Source organism: Hermetia illucens, chromosome 4 (assembly GCF_905115235.1).
Source record: "Hermetia illucens chromosome 4, iHerIll2.2.curated.20191125, whole genome shotgun sequence".
In the NCBI taxonomy this organism is placed as follows: Eukaryota; Metazoa; Arthropoda; class Insecta; order Diptera; family Stratiomyidae; genus Hermetia; species Hermetia illucens.
In genome coordinates this window covers 24,476,356-24,497,886 of record NC_051852.1, presented here as the reverse complement: position 1 = coordinate 24,497,886, position 21,531 = coordinate 24,476,356, and the positions used below count along the sequence as shown (strand labels likewise).

The window sequence follows — 21,531 nt, the reverse complement described above, 5'->3', positions numbered from 1 at the left end:
GAAACTCTAGGTCAAATGCTATCACCACAAAATGTTGTCCGGAGAATGGTGGCTTGCCAGGAAGATTATGGATGCGATCAATTCCATGATCGCAGCAATCCAGGATAAACTACGAAAAGTGAAAGAGGTGAGGAAGGCGCGATTACAAATCCCGCAGGTCTACCTAAAGTAAGCTAACTCTGTCCCGTGATATAATACCTAAAGTTGGTTCCACGGGGTAGGAGGGAGGTGGGAGAGTTAAAAATGTTTTACTCACATAAATACTTTTTATTCAAAGGAGAAAATGAAAAGAAATTAGAATTAACTGAAAAATCAAAACCGCCATACAAATGGCGTAATTAAATGGAGTCATTAATAAAGATTTTATTTATGCATATACCGAAAAAAAACTGGCGTCATGAAATTTTCCTAAGTATCGATATTTGATATTAATCAACTAAATCAACATCTAACAATTCTAGAGTGCTCAATTAGCTCATTCGGGCCAAACTCAATTTTCATTCGTGGTAAGTGGACAGTGCAACCTACAAGGCCGAAAAAGTTCCTCGTTAAGGAAAAGATAGCTTTCTTTGAATTTAATCATTTGCATATTTTGAGCGCCGCTGATCATTGATCACAGGTTCGCATCTGAGGTAGATCCTCTATTAAGGGAACACCGCTATACGTACTTTTCAATACTAGAATGAAGATGGCGGTCATTGTTTGCTAAATTTGAGAATATCTGCCTTCTAACGTACGTGCTACCATCTGGCTTTGACAATCGCAATTAGAGTCACTTCATTATTCCAGAAAATAAAGTGCTCGCCAATAGATGTCATCGAAAAACAACTAAAATGCAAAGTTGCTTTCTTCTTCTTCGCAATGCACATTTTGCAATCAGCCATGAAATCAGGTTTGCTTTCTTTTGTATTCCGCTCCAGCTGTTCACCGTTTACAACTTGTAGACATTCTTGTTTACACACAAAGCGCCTGCACGCTCGGGGCGCAAGCGTAAACCCCAAATAAATCGTGTGCGAAAGAGTGGGACAGAGTAGGCGAGTGTTTTTGTTTTTACTTGTCCGAATGTCAGATAAAAATTTAGCAAATTCGAAGAATCATTTATTTCGCGTTGAGTTGACAATATCTAAATTGCAGTTGTGAATATTTTTTGCTAATTTTACACGCTTTGTTTTCAATTTGTTCTGCTTTTTATCGTGTGGTCGGTTTCAGGTAAAACGTTCACGGACTTGCCATCCAGGGGATAGTTAACGTTTAGTTGAAACGAAGCAAAATAGGAAAATTTGTTGTGCTGCGGAGACTGAGCGTTGTTGCCGGGGGTAAAATTTACAGATTTCAGTGCATTTTCTAATTTGCGCGGAGAAAGTGTGTGAGAAAGTAGTAATTAGTGTATAGAATAACGAAAATCTCAGAAAACAGTTGAGGGTGAAAGGGGAAGCCAAAGTCCGTGGGAACCCACCGCCGGGGTGCAATCGGGGGAAATTAACACGAAGGTGAGTAAAAAGTGATGCGCAAATGCCTGCGAGTTTATCTATTGTGGTTTAAATAGAGATAAAGTGTTTATAAAATAATTTACACTACCCAACGGTTGTGATAATGGTGAAATCATCAATATCCGATCTTGCTTACAGCATTTTACCCCTGACACGGAAGGGTTGGATGCAGTTAGACTACCCCCTTTAGGGTGTGACAACTGTTCAAAATGTGTTCGGTACATTGCTCAGGCCAGAACGATCCAAATTCCACTTGGCATGCCCACAGTCTGGCCGTCTAAATTGAAATGTAAATCCTCTACGCATTGTGGTGAAAGCGAAGAGGCGACTTGCAACTGATCGCAGCACGGAGGAATTAGGGTTCTGTACGTTTTGGGAACTGTTGAATGCATGGGCGAACTTCCATGAATCAACGAATTATTTTTGAAAATTCGGAAATAGATTGTCTTCGACTCTTAAAGCCAAAAGGAATATTTGGGATGGTGGCCTTACATGTCCTGTTTCACTGAAGACTTCTTTGGTCTTGATCTCATTCGAGGTCAGCTTGTCTGCTTCTGTTCAGCACTTTCCTTTGGGTCGGATGGAAGAGTTTCCTTCGTCCGATGCTGCTAGTTCTAGGGGATATTTTGCATGCCTATTCACCCCTTTTTAGTAAGGCTTTATTATCAAATTATTCGTTAATAGTCGCGAATTACTCCTGCAACGTGATTATGACAGAAATTGCCCCACCCGGTCCCTTCGTACTTCGAAACCTTTTGAAGCAAACCACTTGCCTCAAACATTTCCATCAATAAACTCACAAAACCCTTTTCAGCCTAAACAAGTCTCATGGTCGGCCGAGTTGCTGTTCATTCAATTCAACTTTGTATAAACAAAATGATCGCGTATTTCCCGCGACAAAGCTGTTTTTTGCATGACTTCGATAATTCGCACCTAAACCAGCCCCAGAATTTTATATTTTTAACTTAATGGGAACTGTGCACTTTGCAGCGTCTTACATTGAAATATGTTCACGCGTATCGTCAATTTCTGAGGATCTTTAGACGCAGAACAAAGCATCGAATGAATGTGCTGAAATGAAATCGTAAAATGCAGGACCACAATTGCTCATTGAATAAAGCGCAAAGCAAGGGGAATTTATAATTATAAATTATCGCGCATATTTGTTAAGCGATGTAAAGAAAAATTTAAACTTTGTTTACTCCATCATAAAACGTAGTTTTAACTTTCGGTACTTCATTACCTGTCTTGAAGTTTTTTAGAAAGGTTCAGTAATGAGACATCATTAACTGATGTTGATGATTGGTACGGCGACTATCATAGTAGTAGCAGTAATTTCAAACGTGGAAAGAAGAGGCGATTTTCACAAACAGAAGGTGGACTAGCTAAGCTTAAGCTGCTCTGTTCCCACATTACTCCCCTCCGAGTGAGCAGATCAGAGGAGCGAATGTGTGCTCGTCGATGCTTCGCGATAATTTTAAAAGGCCCACGTAAGGGAACTCCAATGACTTTCTCATTCGATGGGTGTATGGTGCTATCCGGCCTAGCAGGATAGAGGAGAATATCTTATAGATGGTACTCAGCAACGTGATACCTCTATAATTGCTACACTGTGTAATATCTTCCTTTTTATGTATGGGAAAGTGTGGTGTAATTGGTCGCCTCCATATTTAAGTAATTCGACTGTAATTCCATCAGCTCCTGGTGACTTATGATTTTTAAGCCGATGAATTGCATGGACTGTTTCTTCTATACTTGGTGCTGGCAGTATTTGTCCGTCGCCTTCAGTTGGCCGGGCTTCCAACTCGCCGATGTTCTGGTTGATCAGTAGTTTATCAAAGTATTCAACCCATCGCTCCAATATGCCCGTTCTGTCGGAAATCAAATTTCCCTCTTTGTCTCGGCACGGTCAGCATCGAGGTATGTAAGGCTTCATCCTGCTGATTTGTTGGTAAAACTTGCGGGCCTGGTGCGGTTGTTCCCTGTATTTTTCGACTTCACAGACCTGTTGGTTCTCCCGGGCTTCCTTTTTCCTCCTTTTTACTCGGCATGCAGCATTCTTCCGTTTCGTTGCTAGCTTACATTCATCGTCAAATCGGCCGTTCCGATTCTTTTTGCGGCAGGAGCCAAATATGTTTGTAACCGTATTTATGATAACGTTCTTCAAGTGATTGTGAAGATCATTTGATGATGCTTCATCTCCAGGATCTCTTTGGATTGCGGTTATTGCGACTTCAGCGTTAACTGTCACCTGATTGTCAGAGGAGATTCTGGGTGATGTTGGTATTCAAGCTCGGAGCATCATGCCAACGAGATAGTGATCCAAGTCTATATTGCCCCCCTAAGAAATCTACTCCAAGCATATGGTTTACTGGATGGCCGCTATAATATATGGTGTAGCGATTCTTCTCCGGGAAACTGGTCCCTGTCCAATATTGGGACAGGATATCGGCTAGCTACTTTGCAGCTCCATCTCTGTACAGGGAGCACACGTTCCATGAGAAAATGCGCAAATCGTTATTCCTTTGTCGTTGCCGGGTTCATCGTTGTGTTATCCGTCCAGTCCGAGGCTCCTGTTGTGGCTTCGTAGCAAGTTATTTTCCGTGTAGAGTTGTCAGCCCTACCCAACCCCCAACCTGGAGGATCAGTTGGTACAATTTGTCCCGTTTTAGCCGGGAAAGACTCGCCTTCATCCTTCTGCATCTGCAGCTTTTCGTTAAGAAATAGCTCCCAGCGGTCACCACGGGGAGGTGGAGATAGGGTTTAGTAGTAGAGCTGGTGGTGTTGGTTCAGCAGGCGTTTCCCAGGTTTATGCTCCATCGTGGGTACCAATCCACATTTCGCCCCTATACTACCCTTTGTCCACCAGATGATTTATGCAGCTGATATAACTGCGTCAGAGGAAATACATATGCTAATCAGATACAAATTTCCGGGCAAGAGAGACTATACCATATTATTACTGTCCAGCAACTTGTGTGATCGATATACATACATTTTTTTCCCTGTTTAGGTGTAGGCCTGTCTTAATAAGGAACTGTAGACAGACGGTTTTGCGCCGAGATCCACAAATTCAATATCCTTAAAAGCTGTCCGGCGTCCTGACCTAAGCCATCGCTCCATATCAGGCAGGGTCTACCTCGTCTTCTTTTTCTACCATAGATATTGCCCTTTTAGACTTTCCGGGCTGGATCATCCTCATTCATGCGGATTAAGTGACCTCTTGAACCACAAACAGACAGATTTCGTCGTTATGTAGGCTACGGAATCGTCCATCCTCATGTAGGGGGCCAAAAATTCTTCGGAGAATTCTTCTCTCGAACGCGGCCAAGAATTCGCAACTTTTCTTGCGAAGAACCCAAGTCTCCGAGGAATACATAATCTTGTAAAGTAAGAGCACCGTAGGGTCAGTTGAGACGTTTCAAGCGAAACAGTTTTTGTAAGCTGAAATAACCACATTTGTTTTAAACAAAACTGCGTCTATAATTTCTCTTCGGGTTCATGATTTGGTCAAAAACGAGGAGATTTCAAAAAAGGGCAATTTCAACATCAAATACAACCCTGTGTATAATAACAACAACAACAATCGGATAGTTTTTTATTTTGACTTCATCCTTCATCTTATTGCGTGGTGATCGCCACGAGCTTGCATAAACTTCTCACCCTCTACGAGGATGAGGTTGAAAATTCCACCTTTATCCAAAATTTGATGGGGATTGGGTGAACGGTGCAGAAATTGATCCCTTGTAGTGCCATCTAATGATGAATTACAGCAACGTATATAACAAATAAACCTTCTCCATTTAAAAATATACATATGTACTAATTTTCATGGCAATCGGGTGAACAGTTTTTGAGTCCATCGATCACAAACGGATATGCATACCAACCACTTCTATCCTTATATAATAGATTAGCTGAACTAGGCAGACATTGTTCTGCCCAGGTATATTTGCAAGAATTGCAGACGTTAGAGCTCGGTTGAGGAATGATGGCGCGATGGTTGCAAGGACAAAGCCTCAGCCTCTCAATTTCGCTGCTTATCATTTGCACAGTGTTAAGTGTGGTGATAGTGAAACTGAAACACAGTCTGGCTATGTGGATGCCCTACACTCCACTAAGAAGTGAACAGGAAACACTATAAGGCACACACATATCAATCTCCTCTGTTTTTCCAAATCCGGGTTCCACGATATTTTACCCTTCCTTGCCACCTTGAGCGAATAGTTCTCTTCGAAAGCTTGATTCATACTTGTAGTTATCTTCTGAGTTGTTTTCTTAATTCCAGGAATTGATTTCATACACTTTCCGGGGATCGTAAATCGGGCGCTTAGTTCTACTTTGTACTTTGTCCATCAATCTTCCACAGATAGAGTGATTGTAGGCAGATCCATGCCCATTACGAAATCAATGCGCCTTTGATCCGAGAACGTGATATCTTGGGCATTAACATTACATCCTGTTATTACCCCCATGCCTTTACTTTTCATATATTGGTTAGCTCTGATGAATGTTCCTTTCGGAACTTCGTCTACGTCACAGGAAAAATAAGCAGACCACCAAAGAATCTCCTCATTTCTTAGTTGGCTTTCTATGGTCAGTTTGACCATTGTGTCGCCATCACAAAGGTCATTAACCAAGTTAGCTTGGAAGTCTTTTGAAACCATCATGCAGGAGCGGAGTCTATCACTTCCATTGGCATTCAACAAGTCAACATAACGGAACTTTAAGCTCCTAACTTTCCCATCAACATGGGAAATGCACTTTATGGGGAAAATATCTTGAAGCTATTGATGGGTTGTTGTGGACATCAAGTAGTTCCAGGACCTCAGCACAAGTACGCTCCTCAGTACTATCTGAGCCTCTCATTGGGGCTTTCGCCGACAAAGTATAGTTAAAAGATTTCACGGTATACACCTACCGACTCAAAGCAAAGTATAATGCCTTACGAGAATGCAGTCCTTACAGCTTGGAGGAAGAAACTCCTAAGCTGTTCGCACTGCTCTGTATCGTAATTGGAGAGATTGGGGTCGTTATACAAGATCCATCCATCGGCTTTGATAGCCGTGGCTGCAAATGAAGACTTAGCCGTAGCTGGCTGTGCAATTTTTACTGCTGTGTCGGCTATACAGTTGGGATCGTCAGGCGAACGGTTTACCCGGAGGATATTTTCTACCCGAACACAGGCGCTTGTCCGTGGACAAGACTAGCCTCAGCAGTCTGTGCCCTCTGGAGCTCGAGGTTGCTGACAGAAGGGGATTACTTCGGCTCATCCGTTAAGGACCGGGTCCCAATTGAATTGGTGCCCACTGAGTCTAGAATCAAGTTCTCCATCGATGAGTTCAAGGTTGGATCTTCATTATCGAAATTGATTTTTTGTTTAATTTTTGGTTTTAAGTTTTGAATTTTATCTTAGTTCGCTGTCATGGCCATCGTTTTACCGGGAAAAATAATTCTATCTCGGCAGAACCGCTTTTTGCCACGATATCTTGGCTTGGGGTCTTGATCAGCGCTTAGCTTCAGGTATTATCTCTGGTTCCCTAGAGAATCTTCCTTATCAAGCTGCCTGACCACGACAAGGTAGGTAATCGTCGAACGATATAATGACTAAGCAATGAAACGGAATAGCACTGCCACTGGACAATGCAGCAATTCCAAAAATGCAATGGGCTTAACGCGACCTTCGTTAGGCAGGAAGCGACTTCACAACCAAATGAATGGAGCCTGAGAAAGTCTCCGGATTTGTGAAGTCCAGGGAGTAATCACATCAGACGCAGCACCTTTATTATCAAGTTAGGAAGATGAGGCCTTGTAGACCACGATGTTCATCCTGTCAGGACAAACAAAGAAAACTGATTTCCGACCATAGGTATATAATGGGGCGAAGGGTTGAAAATGTTGAGCCATTGCCCAACAACTAGAATGCCGGAGAGCTCTGGACGTCACGTCAACTAAAGACAACGGATAACTGCTTCGTTCGTCATCGATGTTTGTGTTGGCTTTTGAATTATTCCACTGCTGTAAGCATATCACTTATGGTAATGATACTGCAACTCAGTCTCATTGAAAATATTAGCAAAAAATCATTTCGAAAAAAAGACTTAAATGTCCCATAAGGAGTGAACAAGAGACACAATAATAGTCTTTAACGCGACAATACAATCGCATCTGGACTTGATACAGCACTTCATTGGAGGGAATGTGATCAGCACTGCGCTCATCCGTGATTATTACTCTCATTTGATCCAGTTATCCATCACAGCTGAATCGACGACATACGAAATGGGATATCATACCAAGGACCCCAAGCGAAGTAAAGCCACTAAATCTTATTGAAATCGATTCACTTTCGATCACCCACAGTTCGCTAGGAATCAAATGGACCTATTGCGTTGGTTGCCCTAATTTTCGGTGGCAAAGAATCATTGGAAGCGAATTTTTTTTTTTTTTTTTTTTTGGAAATTTACTGCATCCACAACTTGGATAGTGTCATCATACGGAAATTTATGTTCTCGCATACAATGGTACCATTTCGCTATCATGAGAGTACAGTCTCGAGAATATCATCTTATTAAGCACTTAGCAACAACTGTTCCGTGGAACTGTTGCGCTCCCAGGGAAGGAAGTGTGCACATTGTGAACTTTAGCTTTTTAAACTAAAGAAAGTAAGATCACTCTCAGTTGCTTACCTATAAATGTGTAAAAAATTTTGCATTTTATACATGAAGCGCCCAGCTTCGGTTCCCATGCAAGCCCTACCTTTATATAGGATAGGTCATTTAATGTGGGCCCATCTGGGCATTTGAAGCTTCAGTCCAAGACAATTTATAGCATGGAGCAGTACACTCCAAAAGAGCGCGCTAAAATACTTCCGCTTTACATTCAAAATAAGCTCTCAATTATGTTCCCTCAACGTGCATTTCGTCAAAAAAAAAATAAAGTGGAAAGTGCTCCATCTAAAAGCACTTTGCAGCGTTTATACGCAAAATTTATTAACCACGGTAGTCTCAGCAATACCAGTCACATACAAGACGTTCCCATGAGAATATTGAAGCCGTTCGAGCCAGTATTGAGGAGACTCCGAGAACATCGAGTTATCGCCGTTCCTAGGAATTAGGCATTGCAAGAACCACACTCAGGCGCATAATTCGTACCGATTCAAAAACCCAGCTGATTATGCCAAATGGGCTGTCGGAATTGTTCGCAATGAACCAGACTTTTGGCGAAAAATCATCATCTCAGACGAGGCTCCTTTTTAGTTAAATGGAGGCGTAAATAAGCGAAACTCAATTAATTGAAAAACAGCCTCTCTTCGATCAAAAAGTGACTGTGTGGCGCGGAGTTTGTGCGGAAAAGGTCTTTCTTGAACTAAAATTAATGATTTTTAATATTGTTTTTTTCTATCATGTTTTTTTTCCAGAAATAAATGGGCCCAGATTAAATGGCCTACCCTGTAGCAGGTGAATCTAATTTGGGCCATGTTTTGGTTTGTATGGATTGTATCGCGTAAATATACCTACAATTTTCAATCAAGACATTCCAATAGAATTGAATTTATCTATCTCTAGTTGCAAGAATGGAATCGTGCTGAAAGATAGAAGGAAAACTCGAAGTGGTTTTGAACAACTTTCCAACCACTACACCAATTTCCACTAGTATGCACTCAAAGTGCAACTAAAGGCCACCTTTCAAATGGATTTCTAGTCGTTGTCGTTGCAATAGAGAGCTTGTCAGCTAAGTATCTTTAAGGAAAAACAACCGCTTTTTCTCCAACCCTATACTTCTGGCCGTTTTTAAATATCAAAACTGGTTAGTATGTAATTACATTCCTGCTTAATGAAAAACTTTACTGAACGGAATTACTTTCCGTGAAACTCTTAACCATTCCTCTCCCAGTTGAAATCAATTTAATCAAAAGAGATTCCGTAATTTCACTTGAAAAAGTAAAATTAAATACATGAATCAGCGAATTAGAAATATCAAATATGTCCTCCAATAGGCTCAAAAGTGCCATCTTAGCCTGCATAGAAATAATCAGATTTCCTTCGATAACGTATAGCGACAGTGAACTTATCTGAAATCTAAATATTCGCTTGTTCTGACGAAATAGCGACATGACGAAGACAAACGAATCACTTACGTGTATCTTCACACAAGCGCCAAGCAAGAGTTACGTGGCCTTGCCTCAACCCATCGCCAGATTGTATTTGTTTATATTTATGAAATGCGGTAGAGTCGATTGTGTTTACCAGCCAAGCCGGTTGCTTGCAGTTTTCAGCTCCTTGCTTAGATATTTCTTAGGCATTCATTCCGCGGCTCAGCTAATTCAGTTTCATCACAGTCGTTTGCTTGCCAATCGGACGTAATAGCGCGTAGTAGCGTTGCCGCTTCAAAGCCTCAAAAGACCATCTAAATTTAATAAAAGTAGTGAGTGAAATATTGACTGCATGCTTAGTGCAATAAAGTGGATTCACGTGCTTTAAATTTGTTTAATGTCCGACTTGAAGATTGGACAGGCGGATGTCGTATTTTGTGTAAAAATTGAAAATAGTTTGCCCTCAGTACTTTGTCGGTAATCCGTATGAAAGGTAAAAGCTGTTGTTTTGTTGTTAAATGGTTCATACTTCTTTATTAAAGTGAGACTAGCTGGGAATGGGGAATCCCCCGGAACAATCGACTTTTCCTGTGAAATTTCTTATCACGTACTCAAATTACGTACAGTTAGCATAAAAAAACTCTACTAAAGTATCATATATTTTTTGAAAAAAGAAGTTATAGCTAATAATGAAGTAGTTTGGGTTGGAGTGTTGGAGTGGACTTTTGTTGTTGGTGGTCTTCAAAAAAAATCTATTTTCGACAAGACTATAAAAGCTATTTCTATCAGGCATAACTGATGGGGGCTATGCAGATTCAACAACTCAAAATCGGATATCCTTTACTGAATTGACATCAGTAAGTGACAATGGTCATACTCAATAGCAACACCCCAACCAAAGACAACCATATATATGTGATTTTTCGATTCCTTTATCTCATTAAAGTCCAACTTCATCTGTAATAATTTTCTATTATTTTTTTTTCGATTTCGGATTCCACCAAGCCACAGTTCAATGCCAATTTAAATTTTAATCAGTTTTGAAAAAATGGTCCTTCGAAAGGATTAACTGATGTGATATCTAGCAAACTACTTTGCAGCAATCAGAATGCAAATCTAACATTTAATGAATATTTCCTGTACGAAGTCATTAAAGAAGTGCACAGCAAAGGCGTTTCTGTTGATTCCTCTTGAGTATTTTGTAGCTTTTACACTTCCTTATTTGTCGAATGTTCATGTTCCCTATTTACTCCTCCTCCTTTGGGGAGTATAGAGCCGTCAATGAGGCTAGTTCAGTTTCGTTAACTTCACATTTAAAGTGCAAGTGATAAACCTATAGTAGCGCTCCAGCACACAGACGAACACAACCATCCATGACGAACCGAGATCCGAATCTGGGACAAAGACCGAGAAGCTGACACCTCACCCGCACCGCTATTATTCTGTGAAATATTCAGAAAGGAAAAGGGAAACCTTTTTCAATAAAATTTGATCCCTCAACATTCGCAGTCACTTACAAAGCATAAAAGTTTGCTTTGACACTTGATTGACTCATACGATCATCTGACGCAAATTCGAGCAAAGATATGGGGGCTCTGGTCAAACACAGACTACGTAAAATATTTTCAATTGGAATTCAATAAGATAAAAAAAAATGCGATAGGTATTGCCAGAATATCCTTCGCCAGCCAACGAACTTTGTTCATCTTTCATAATCCATAATCCAATAAACAGGTGACTTTTGTTCCGTCTGCATCATCTCGACTACCTCAATCTCCTGCGGATGATTCGCAAGCCGCCCCACGGATCTACTGAAAACCTCTGTAAAAGTCCTTGCATGTTGTTTTTTTGTCTTTAGGGCGCACGTGAATCAGATCTGTTGTTGCTGATAAGGTAAATATCTACGTGGCTTAGATGACCGGCAACTCTATCGGATCGTGCCATGGACACGTCAAGCTCAATCTGTAGTGAGTCAGTGCAGGCCGATGTAACTTTGTCACTGCGAATGCATAAAACGTCCATTACTCCCAGTGAAACCAGTATTTGAAATGATGTTTCGCGTATAGATCACCTTAATACAAATTCATTCCATGGTACACTTACGGTTGAATACATCCATTGCAACCTGCACTTTGCTGGATGCCTGCAAGGCTGAAAATCCCACCTTGGCTTTGGCAGTCCCCATTCAATCCAGGTTCATACTAGGCATTGCTCTTCTCATAGGTACTCCTGAAAGTGCACGAAGATCTGCGCAATGAACATACTATGTACCTATACTGCTTGCTTACAGCCACTTCCACGCGGACGAGTTTTCTAATACATATTGATTCGCAAACGTTGTATGCGACATCTTACACAGGTCCAAAAGTGCAGGCAGCTCCATTGCTTTGGAATTATTAAACCAAACTAAACAGAAGTAAGAACTCGACAGCCAATAATAATAATCGCTGGCCCAATCCAATCCAATTGGATGAGGGCCTTGAAACATGTTAAAATACTTCATTCAAGACCGTAACGCTACACTACAGTACACTAGCAGACAATGTGGTCAGGATTGCGCTCACTCGAGGCTGTTATCCTGATTTGATTCAAGTACTCATTCAACGCTGAGTCGACTGCAAGAAGACTATGCACAGGCGACCCAACTCCCAGCACATTCTTTGACATTTTATGGAGACGCAAATGCCTTGCACGTTTTCGACAGCGACGGGAAATTTCTGGTGTTAATTCCCTGCATGTGATGCAATGCATTTTTATGCGCCCACGTGGTTGCGAACACATGGCTGCGAGATGGTGTGAGCACGTGGCAAGATCTGTCATAACAGAGATTCTACAGCTGTTCATGGCTTGACACATCTCAACGGGAACCAAAGGCAGACCTTTCTTAAAGATTTATTTTGGATTAATGGTAAGGGATCTTAATGGAATCAGTGACTGAATGACGCTTCAAAATTCCTCTGTAGGAAGCTTGGTGGAAGCAAACACACGCATTATTCTCGATAATTGATCCATATTTGTTCTCCTAAGAAGTAAAAACAAAATAAGTAGATGCATCCGTTTCCTGCTGGGATAAGGTGGAAAAGCACACACAAGAAAACCATCTAGGCGACGTCGACACACCAATCCCACTTACCTACCCCGTCCTTACCTGAAAGGTGCACAATGAGATTCCGTGCCCCTCTACCGCTGGGGTTACTTCACCTGGGTATAGTCACGAAACAAATCTCTCTGCCATCAGTAGATCATCCAGGTACCGACAAGCAATATTTCATATATATTGTATATCAATATACAATTCCCAAAGATTAGAACGAGAAAAAGTAACGCCTAACATTTTAACGAAAAAATCAGTTACTTAAACTATCAACATATATGACAGAGGGTCAACCGAGAGATAATCTAAAAAGCATGTTGCTCTACATTATAACACCAAAGGAACTTATCGATAGTCAATCCCTTAACTTGTCGGATTGTTTGCAGATTTTCCCCGATTGCCTCTTGAATAGAATTTCAGAATGACGTCTCGTGAAAAAATGTCTGACGTGTCAAATATATTGAAAAACGCGGCATACAAATGGGAATTGAGGGTCACGTTTATCCTTGTTAACGAGGGTCAATCTCCAGATCGTCTAATAGGAGGAGAAAACATCCGAAAACAAGTCTGCATTGAGCATCCTTTATAGCAAACTCTGCTGATGCCCAATTATTTCATCAACGGATGAGATTACCAGTCAGCTAACGGAACATAGTCATGCGGGGTATCAAATGAAAAGTCTCGATTAGTGATTTCCGAAGCGGGTACTAGTTTTGATATTAATTGTGAAATGGGCAGTGGCGGTGAAGGAGGGTATTTGGAGGTCTTAGACACGATACGTGATTTTTTTCAGATTTTTGGTTTGAGTAATTTCTGAGAACATGTTCGTGGACGAAATTATCTATTTCCAGCCTCCGTATTCGCCCCTCTTGCATCAAATGAGGAAAGTACTAATCGAGACCTTTCCTTTGATACCTCTCATGACTATATTTGGTGGGAGGTCCCATACATGCAACCCCCCCTTCCTGTTATCTAAACTTGTGTCGATCACGTATTATTGAATGTACATAGACATAAAGCTTGATCTGGGATAGAGCGGATGGGCATGCGCTTAGCCATGCAAAATTTGTGTTAATTTTTGTTCCCGCTGAGCCAATGCTGAACTTGAAGTTCATGGTCAGGGTCGGCGAAATCAGAAATGAACGGGACCGGGATCGGCTGATTTGATTGACAGCTGATCAGCGAGACACAGCACGAGAGAACGTTTTTGCAATTCGAGCAACTGAGATCGAATGCAGAAAAATTGAGTAAGGCGGTTTTGTTCTTTGCGAAAGTTTTATTTTATGAAAATAGATAAAAATAAAAAAAAAACTTTAGCGGGAAAATAGGTTATTAAGGTAGAAAAGCGGTATTAATGAGATCGATGGCAGATTCAACATTTGAAGAAAACAATATTCGCCAGCTTATCCTTTGGAACCAAAATCAAATCGCTTTCATCCGAGGGAAATCGTTGGTGTCTTCGGAAGTAATAGACGCTGTGTTATCGTGATCGGAGGAAAAGAGTACTTTCTTTGAGATTGATAGTTTTGTTACTGGCTCAATGTGAAATCTTTCATTGAGAATTGTCGCGATTTAAGAAAAAATGCGTACACAATTGAATTGAGTCCTAGTTTTTCTTGAGGAACTGAGGTGGAAGTTTTTGAATTGATGTCGTATTTGTTCGTTCCCTGCACACCTATCAATTCTGATTCCTACTAAAGTAAAGCCTTCTTAACAAAAAATTATCTAAAAATCAAGCAACGAGTGAATTCAACGGAGCTTTTTCTTGTTGCGAGTATCTGAACCGCTATCTTCGTATCTTTTCGCCGGCCAGAAGCTCAGCAGCTAATTTCTTTAATTCCGTTTTTCCTCTTCTTTGACCTAGCAAAGCTCCCCTTATAAAGGAGCATCCTTCTGAGGATGTCGAAGCAGGGAGAGAACCTCTCTCTTCTGAGCCAGGAGGAACATCAATCGGGGATGTGATCCGTCGTGGATCTTCCTTTTCGATCGCAACACTCGGGTCCGACTACACACGCGCAATCGAGCCATTCCCCCAGTTATATAGTTTTTCAGGATCCGATGTGGATCCATGCATCGGAAAGGATACGTGAATGTTTGTTAAATGGCACGTGAGGGATTGAAGTGTTTGAATAACCCCCTCCCCTTCACATCCCCGAACCTGACTAGAACAGAGGTAGGTAAGGTTCAATATTTGCTTTCAAACCTCCACGGTCAATTTCGCCATCTTTCTACGTTTTTGAGATAGCTCTTCTGTCTTCGTCCTCCCCGCCCACTTAGGGGTGGGCTTTTGACCATCGCAAATCACATTAAGTCATTACACACTCTTGAAAGGATAGGGCTTCTTTCACTAGTACCCTCGGGAACGCTGTGTTCTGTGGATTCCGCTTTCTCGTTATAGAATGGGCACGCGTCATCTTCAAGTATTCCTACTCTTCTGTGCGTAAATGCCTTGCTTCACAATTGATTACGATTTATTCTAGTTGTTCCCCCAGATAGCTAAAATTTTGGATATACTTCAAGAAATATTAAAAGATGTTATCCAATATTCATACATTGACATTTCGGTGGATCCCACCAGCACCGCCCAATAAATATGAATTATTCCCCTTTTTCGATGACGATCACGAGCCTGGTTCGTCTGCCTTTTATAAATAGTGGGTATCACATTTTACTCTGGATGTGTTTTGAAAAACTTCCTTTAAGACCGGTCCCCTCAGTATGAATTTGAACAATTTGTAAAAAGAAATTAATACACAATTGAAAAAAAACTTAAAATTAAGATTAAGATCTATTTTCGCAAGGTTATCTATTTTATTTTCCCAAAACATAAATACATACCAATTCATATTTCTAAACATTGAATCTTTGTTTCATTTCAGCTAATCAGTTACTACTTCCCAATCTACAAATATTGAACTATGGATAAAGAAGAAGTAGACAAGAAAATATCACCAGGTGCTCTTGAATCATTATCACCGGCAATAACGGCTAGTACAGAGTCTGAAACTTTCGAATCTTGGACTCTAGTCACATCGGATATACCAATGATAAGAAGCAAAATCCCAACTGTCCAAGAAGCGAAAGAATCGACCAAGACTAAAGATTCTGAGTTGAAAGCCCATCTCAAAAACGATGATGATCCACACATCGAAGTCATCAAGTAAGTTTTTGTATTATGAATTTTGAATTAGCTTCTTATTGCCTTCCTAACAATTATTTATTAGCATAACTTATCAAAGTTTCGCTGTACATATAGCAAGTATGTTCAAATAGAGATAATCGCGAGTCCACTGAAAATATTTGTTTGGTAAATATTCTCTAATCTTGTCATACAAATTATAATGCGACCAACTACGAGGCCGAATTATCAAAAGATAAACTTTACTTATTTATCTATACAGTATTTATGAAGAGCAGTTTTTGGTGCAGTATGCCCACATTTTAATATTGATTTTCAAAGAAAATGTCCATTTCCTAGATGCCTCTTATCAAAGCATGGGTTACATGTTCTACCAATCAGTAGTTTCATAAGCGGCGCCGACTCGATGACAGTAAATATGTGACAATGTTAATATAACTTGGGGTGGAGATAAGTGATCCCACAATCTACTCCTTCGCTAACGTATTTCGTTTCTACTCAGCCAAGCATGACTGTCAATTTGTTAAACTTAGTAAGCGCCTTTGTGTTTTTGTTAGGATATTTAACTTCTATCTTTGTGTTAAAGAATGTAAATCCCAGTTACATCTTGCCTAATACGATACCTTTCCATAAAACAAACTCCTGGGCATATCTGGACCAGACAGTTGTACTGTTTATTCTGATTTCCTCATAAGGGACGTGTCATTCCTTCTTGCATTGTTAGCAGGAATAGTGGAACAATCTGCTTTTGCAAGGTGCAAAAGCGATGGCCAAAGTCAATAAAGATGTTTTCTCTACTGATACCGGCCATCCTAATCCTACAAAGCATAAAGTATGATGGTAATGACATCAAATCATAGCCTTATTTAAAATGAATGTGAAAACGATGATGTGTATACCGGAAAAATATATAATCCAGGCTGCTTCCATCTCTGCATTGGATCACCTTCATATGGGCTCCAAATTTCTTCAGATTATGGTCAATTACGCCGTATCCCTACTCGCAGTTCAACATTTCTACAGAGCTTTTATACCTTCTGTGTAGCCCTCCTAAGGGTGAAACGCACCATATACCGTATAATTTCAAATTTAAATTTGAACCGGCGCTGGAATCCAGAGCACAGGCCACGCTTACATATGTGGGTCCTAAAGTAGACTTTACTAACACGGCTACTGTTTGTTTCTTGTTGTCTCTCCTTTTTCTTCAGCCTTTGTCCCGTTCACAAGCGGGGTCGGCTCGTCGTGATCGGTTTCGTCATTTGGCTCTATCGAATGCCTGATCTGGGTGCAATCTCGAGGCTTTAAAATCCCCATACAGCGTATCAAACCACCGTTGGTTTCGGCCTGCTTTTTGGTCGTATACCATCAACTTCGATGTTCAGACCAATCTTGGCAAGTGAATTCTCGTTAGCATGAAAACCCCATAACGATCGCGGATATCCTCATTTCGGATGTGATCAAAACATGTCACGCCTTTAGTCGAGCGCAACATGTTGAGGTGCAATGGTCTCATAGGGAATTTCTATTAGATAACTTTGAGTAAGTCGGAACGTAGAAAGTGGTACGAGGTAAGACAATTAAGTAATGAGACTGATTCCATAAAAACTGTATATTCAAAAATTATTCTACAATTCTGTCATCCCCTTCAAAGTAGTCCCCTTGGGCAGCTACACAACGATTCAAGCGCATTTTCCATTCTTCGTAACATTTCTGGAACGCTTCGACTGGGATGTCCGCGAGTATCCTCGTCACTCACGTCAATTGACTCAAAATTGGATTCCTTTGACCATCGATTTTGTTCTAGGGAACAAAGAAAAGTCACAGGGTGACATATCGGACGAATAAGGCGGCTGTTGCAACGCGGCAATTCCTTTAAAGACTGAATACTGGGACACGCTCAGGTCGATGTGGCACGGCGCGTTGTCGTGATGAAGGATCCAGCTACGAGCGATGCCTAGGCGCACTCTGTTGACTGGTTTTCGTTATCTTTCGAGTACTTGGCGATAGTAGACTTGATTTACGTTTTGCCCCGGTGGAACAAATTCTTTGTGGACGATTCCACGGCTATCAAAAAAGGCAATAATCATCGTTTTCACCTTCGACTTGCTCATGCGAGCTTTTTTCGGGCGGGGGCATGCGGAGACAACCATTGTGAGCTTTGGCGTTTTGTTTCCGGGTCGTATTGGGAACACCAGCTCTCATCGCCTGTAATAACTCAATCAAGCAGCTTGGGATCGTTTTCCACTTGTTCCAAACAGTCTTCTGCGACGGTCATTCGATGGTGCTTTTGCTCCTCAGAAAGGTTCTTTGGAACCATCTTCGCGCCAACCTTTTCTTCCCAAAGTCGCCTGTTAAAATTTGTCTGTTTCACGGTCATACCCAGTTCCGAGGCCAAATTTCGAACTGCTAAACGCCGATATTCACGGACGACTGGCCTCCTACTCCGCGCCTCGTCTTCCAAGCTTTCACACTCTTCCTTAAACTCCTTATGCCATCGAAACAACTGGGCACGACTAAGAGCACTATCACCATGCACGTTTCTAAAGCTGTTTCGCCCAATCTGTTGCAAAATTTTATCGCGACGCGTTGCTCTAGATTTCGTTTCTCCATTTTCGTGACGAACACCACCAACACACGTCTACTCAACAGGACACAGAAGGAGAACTAAACAAGCTAGAGCGATGGTGAATATATCAATGGAGAGGGTAAGGATGTCGGGGAAGGGGATTTGAAGGTTGCAGGTTTACCACAAGCGCGGCAATAAAATCAGTCTAATTACTTAATTATGTAATCTCATACGTCATTATTAAACTACAACATTCCGCAAAGCTGCGATGAAATTAGGGCACCTATGTCACCGTTTTTAGAATTGCTTATGTTTCTAAAACCAACAATTTCCTAATCGCTATGTTTTCCCTCTTCCAGGAAAGATGATAACCACACCGATGGTGAAATGTCCGACGGTATATCTATCATAAGCGATAGTGAAAGCGGCGGACGTACATCACCGCAACCAGCACCACGTCGATTGTCACCAATAAAACGAATAAGTCCACAAAGATCGGTATTCACACAAGCAGATCCAGATTCAGACAATCCAGATGACAATATCGACTCGATTACTTTTAAGCCAATTTCCATCGCATGCGAGACGAAAGCTGCATTGCTATCAACTGAACCACAAACAGGTGCATCAATTGCTACACAAAGTCAAGAACCTGATGAAGCGTCAATAGATTTAATACAAGAACATCCATTCTTGCCTAGATTCAATTTCACCTATGCCTTCTATGTTGCAACATTCATTGCAATACTGGCCATATTCGGACGAATGAAGGAGGCTCCTATGTTTGAGACAAAGGATCTTAATGCAGTTTATTCGAAATTGAACGAAATTTTAGCCAAAACTTCTCACATCGAAGCTATAATCCAAGACACCATAAATGGATTGGACGATCGAAGTTTTGATCAGTACAGCAACATGCTGCTAAGAATAAAAGAGCTAAATGAGAAATTCGAGGCAAACAATTTAGCAATCAAGGATGCCCTAAACCAACTGACGAAGCCTGATAAGTGTCCAGCTAGGAATTTGGATAAGCCTAAGAAAAGGATGCGTGAAAATATGCACGAAGTAGATTATAATAAAGAAAACAGATATGGGCCTGAAGGAGAAAAGCCGCCAAATTATTCGTATCCTTCACAAAAGAAGCCACGAGAGCGTGGGGACGAATCTTTTAGCCAGGAAAAGTCCCGTAGATCCCCGGTAGATAAAACTAATAAGAAATTTGATTCAGACGGGGAAAGCCCTCAATCCAAGGAATTTGGAAGTAGTGAATCGAAACACAAAAACGGTTTTGAAAAACATAAACCTCCTCACCACGATCAGAACGATCGCAAGAATGGTCAAAAAAGACAATACGAGAGCGCCGAACGTGACTCTCACCGTAAAAATGGGTACCACGAACATGACCCCCGCAACAAGAATGGTTACAAAGAGAAAAAATCAAAACACTCTAACGAGCATTACAACAAAAACGACTACGATACAAACTCTAATGAGCAGAATGGAGACTGGATGGAACGACGTAAACGTTACCGTGAGGACGCTCGGCGAAACGCCGAAGATGATGGAAAGAAACGACAATCTGAAGAGGATAACAATTGGTACCTGGAGCGCGGCACAAGCCGTCAAAATGCTCGTAAATTTGAAAATGTTGACAAATGATCGTAGATATTAAAATGGTTACGCTCTACCAATCAAACGAACGTAACGTTTTAAACTTTTCTGAAAATGATTTGACCCTGCTCCAAGGAAAAAGAAATGCATCGATCCATAACTTTTGAATTATATCCTGTACAGAAAAGTATATGCGTAAAGTATTTGCCTAGTTTTTCTATTCCGTTGTAAGAGAAATCGATCGCAAATTCTTCCATATATCTTTTGCTTTTCACGAGGTTCATCGTTTTTAGTTGATTTCGATGATAGTTAGGATATTTTTCAGCCGTTCTTGTGTGGATTTGATATAGAAAGTCTGGTATGTTGTATTAGTAAAATGAAAATGATGTGTTTTGTTGAATTTATTGTAAGCGATATTGTACGAAATGTCGATCTTTTATTGTTTGTGACAAGCTGGTATTGTTCTTTTCTGTGCTCTTCCGAAAGACACAAAACAAACACAATCAAACAAAGAAATAAACACATACGTCGAATGCAGACGTTCCTAATTGTTTACCAATTACCAAATGTGATAAAGTATAAGTATGAGATTATGAGAGAAACTGTAACGAAAAAAATGTACATCTTGTATATTTTTTAATTAATCTACATGAGACACAATAAATCAATAGTTAATTTGAAATCAAGGCTTGTTGTATATGAGCCAAACTGCAAGCAACAAGCATGGACTTCTGCCGCCTTCGTTTTCCATTAGGGCATAGGTATTCGTTTTTTTTTTTTGGGGTAGGGTAAGTGAATGCATTTACGCAGAGATTGTTGGACTCTCGGTTCGATACGTCGTCGGACTACCAACTAAACACCTTTCCATCGTCAGAGAACTAGCCTGGAACCATACGGGGTGCGCAGGAAGTAGTGCCCTTACAATGCGGTCAATCTGCTCGGCCTTAAGTGAATAGGGTTTCCGCAGGGCCCCTATTTTTCGGGTTACCAGTTTATAACCGAGTCCCCACGGGTCCCCATTCACCTCGCCGATCAGACCAGCAGCGAACTTTGCTCCTGTTTATTGCACTGCGGAGTCTACTTTTCCCTGATTTGTACTCCGTCATTATGGTACATGCCTCCTGGGATGCTTTCCCTCGCAGCCCGGGCGCCGAAACGTTGGGGTGGATCCGGGGTTTAGAACTCCCAGTCCTGTTCTTGCTGCCATTTCCAGAATTCGTTTCCCTCTGGAGCCTGTCTGAGGCATGCCTCATTTAAGTGCCTTAGCATTGAAGTCCGCCCATCTGTGTCTAAGATAGCATCATCCAAAGCCCTCAAGCCTGCGTCGAAAGTCCGGCATCGTCTCTTTCGGCGTTAGATAGACATTAAAAAACGTTATCCCTGAACACCAAATCCAGACAAAGCCATCGGCCTCGACCTTAAGTGAGATCCCTAAGGAGGGTGCCGTCCCGAACCCAGATGGTGGCGGTACCTGACATGTCAGGGTGCCATGAAACTGGGTCCTTGTTTTGGTTCTGCTCACTGGTGAGTACTAAA

The 21,531-nt window shown here is 41.2% G+C and overlaps 1 protein-coding gene across 2 annotated transcripts; it reads left to right on the top strand.

Moving 5' to 3' along the window:
• Nucleotides 1-953: 953 nt before the first annotated feature.
• Nucleotides 954-20,679, top strand: LOC119654327. Of its 2 annotated transcripts, none has more exons than XM_038059655.1 (3): nt 954-1,490; nt 15,559-15,839; nt 18,744-20,679. In XM_038059655.1, exons 2-3 carry the CDS (start codon nt 15,598-15,600, stop codon nt 20,041-20,043), a joined length of 1,542 nt encoding a protein of 513 aa, XP_037915583.1. In that variant the 5' UTR covers nt 954-1,490; nt 15,559-15,597; the 3' UTR covers nt 20,044-20,679. The 2 variants fall into 2 exon arrangements, with proteins under 2 accessions (XP_037915583.1, XP_037915584.1); XM_038059656.1 differs by lacking the exon at nt 954-1,490 and adding an exon at nt 9,718-10,078.
• The last annotated feature ends 852 nt before the right edge of the window (nt 20,680-21,531 follow it).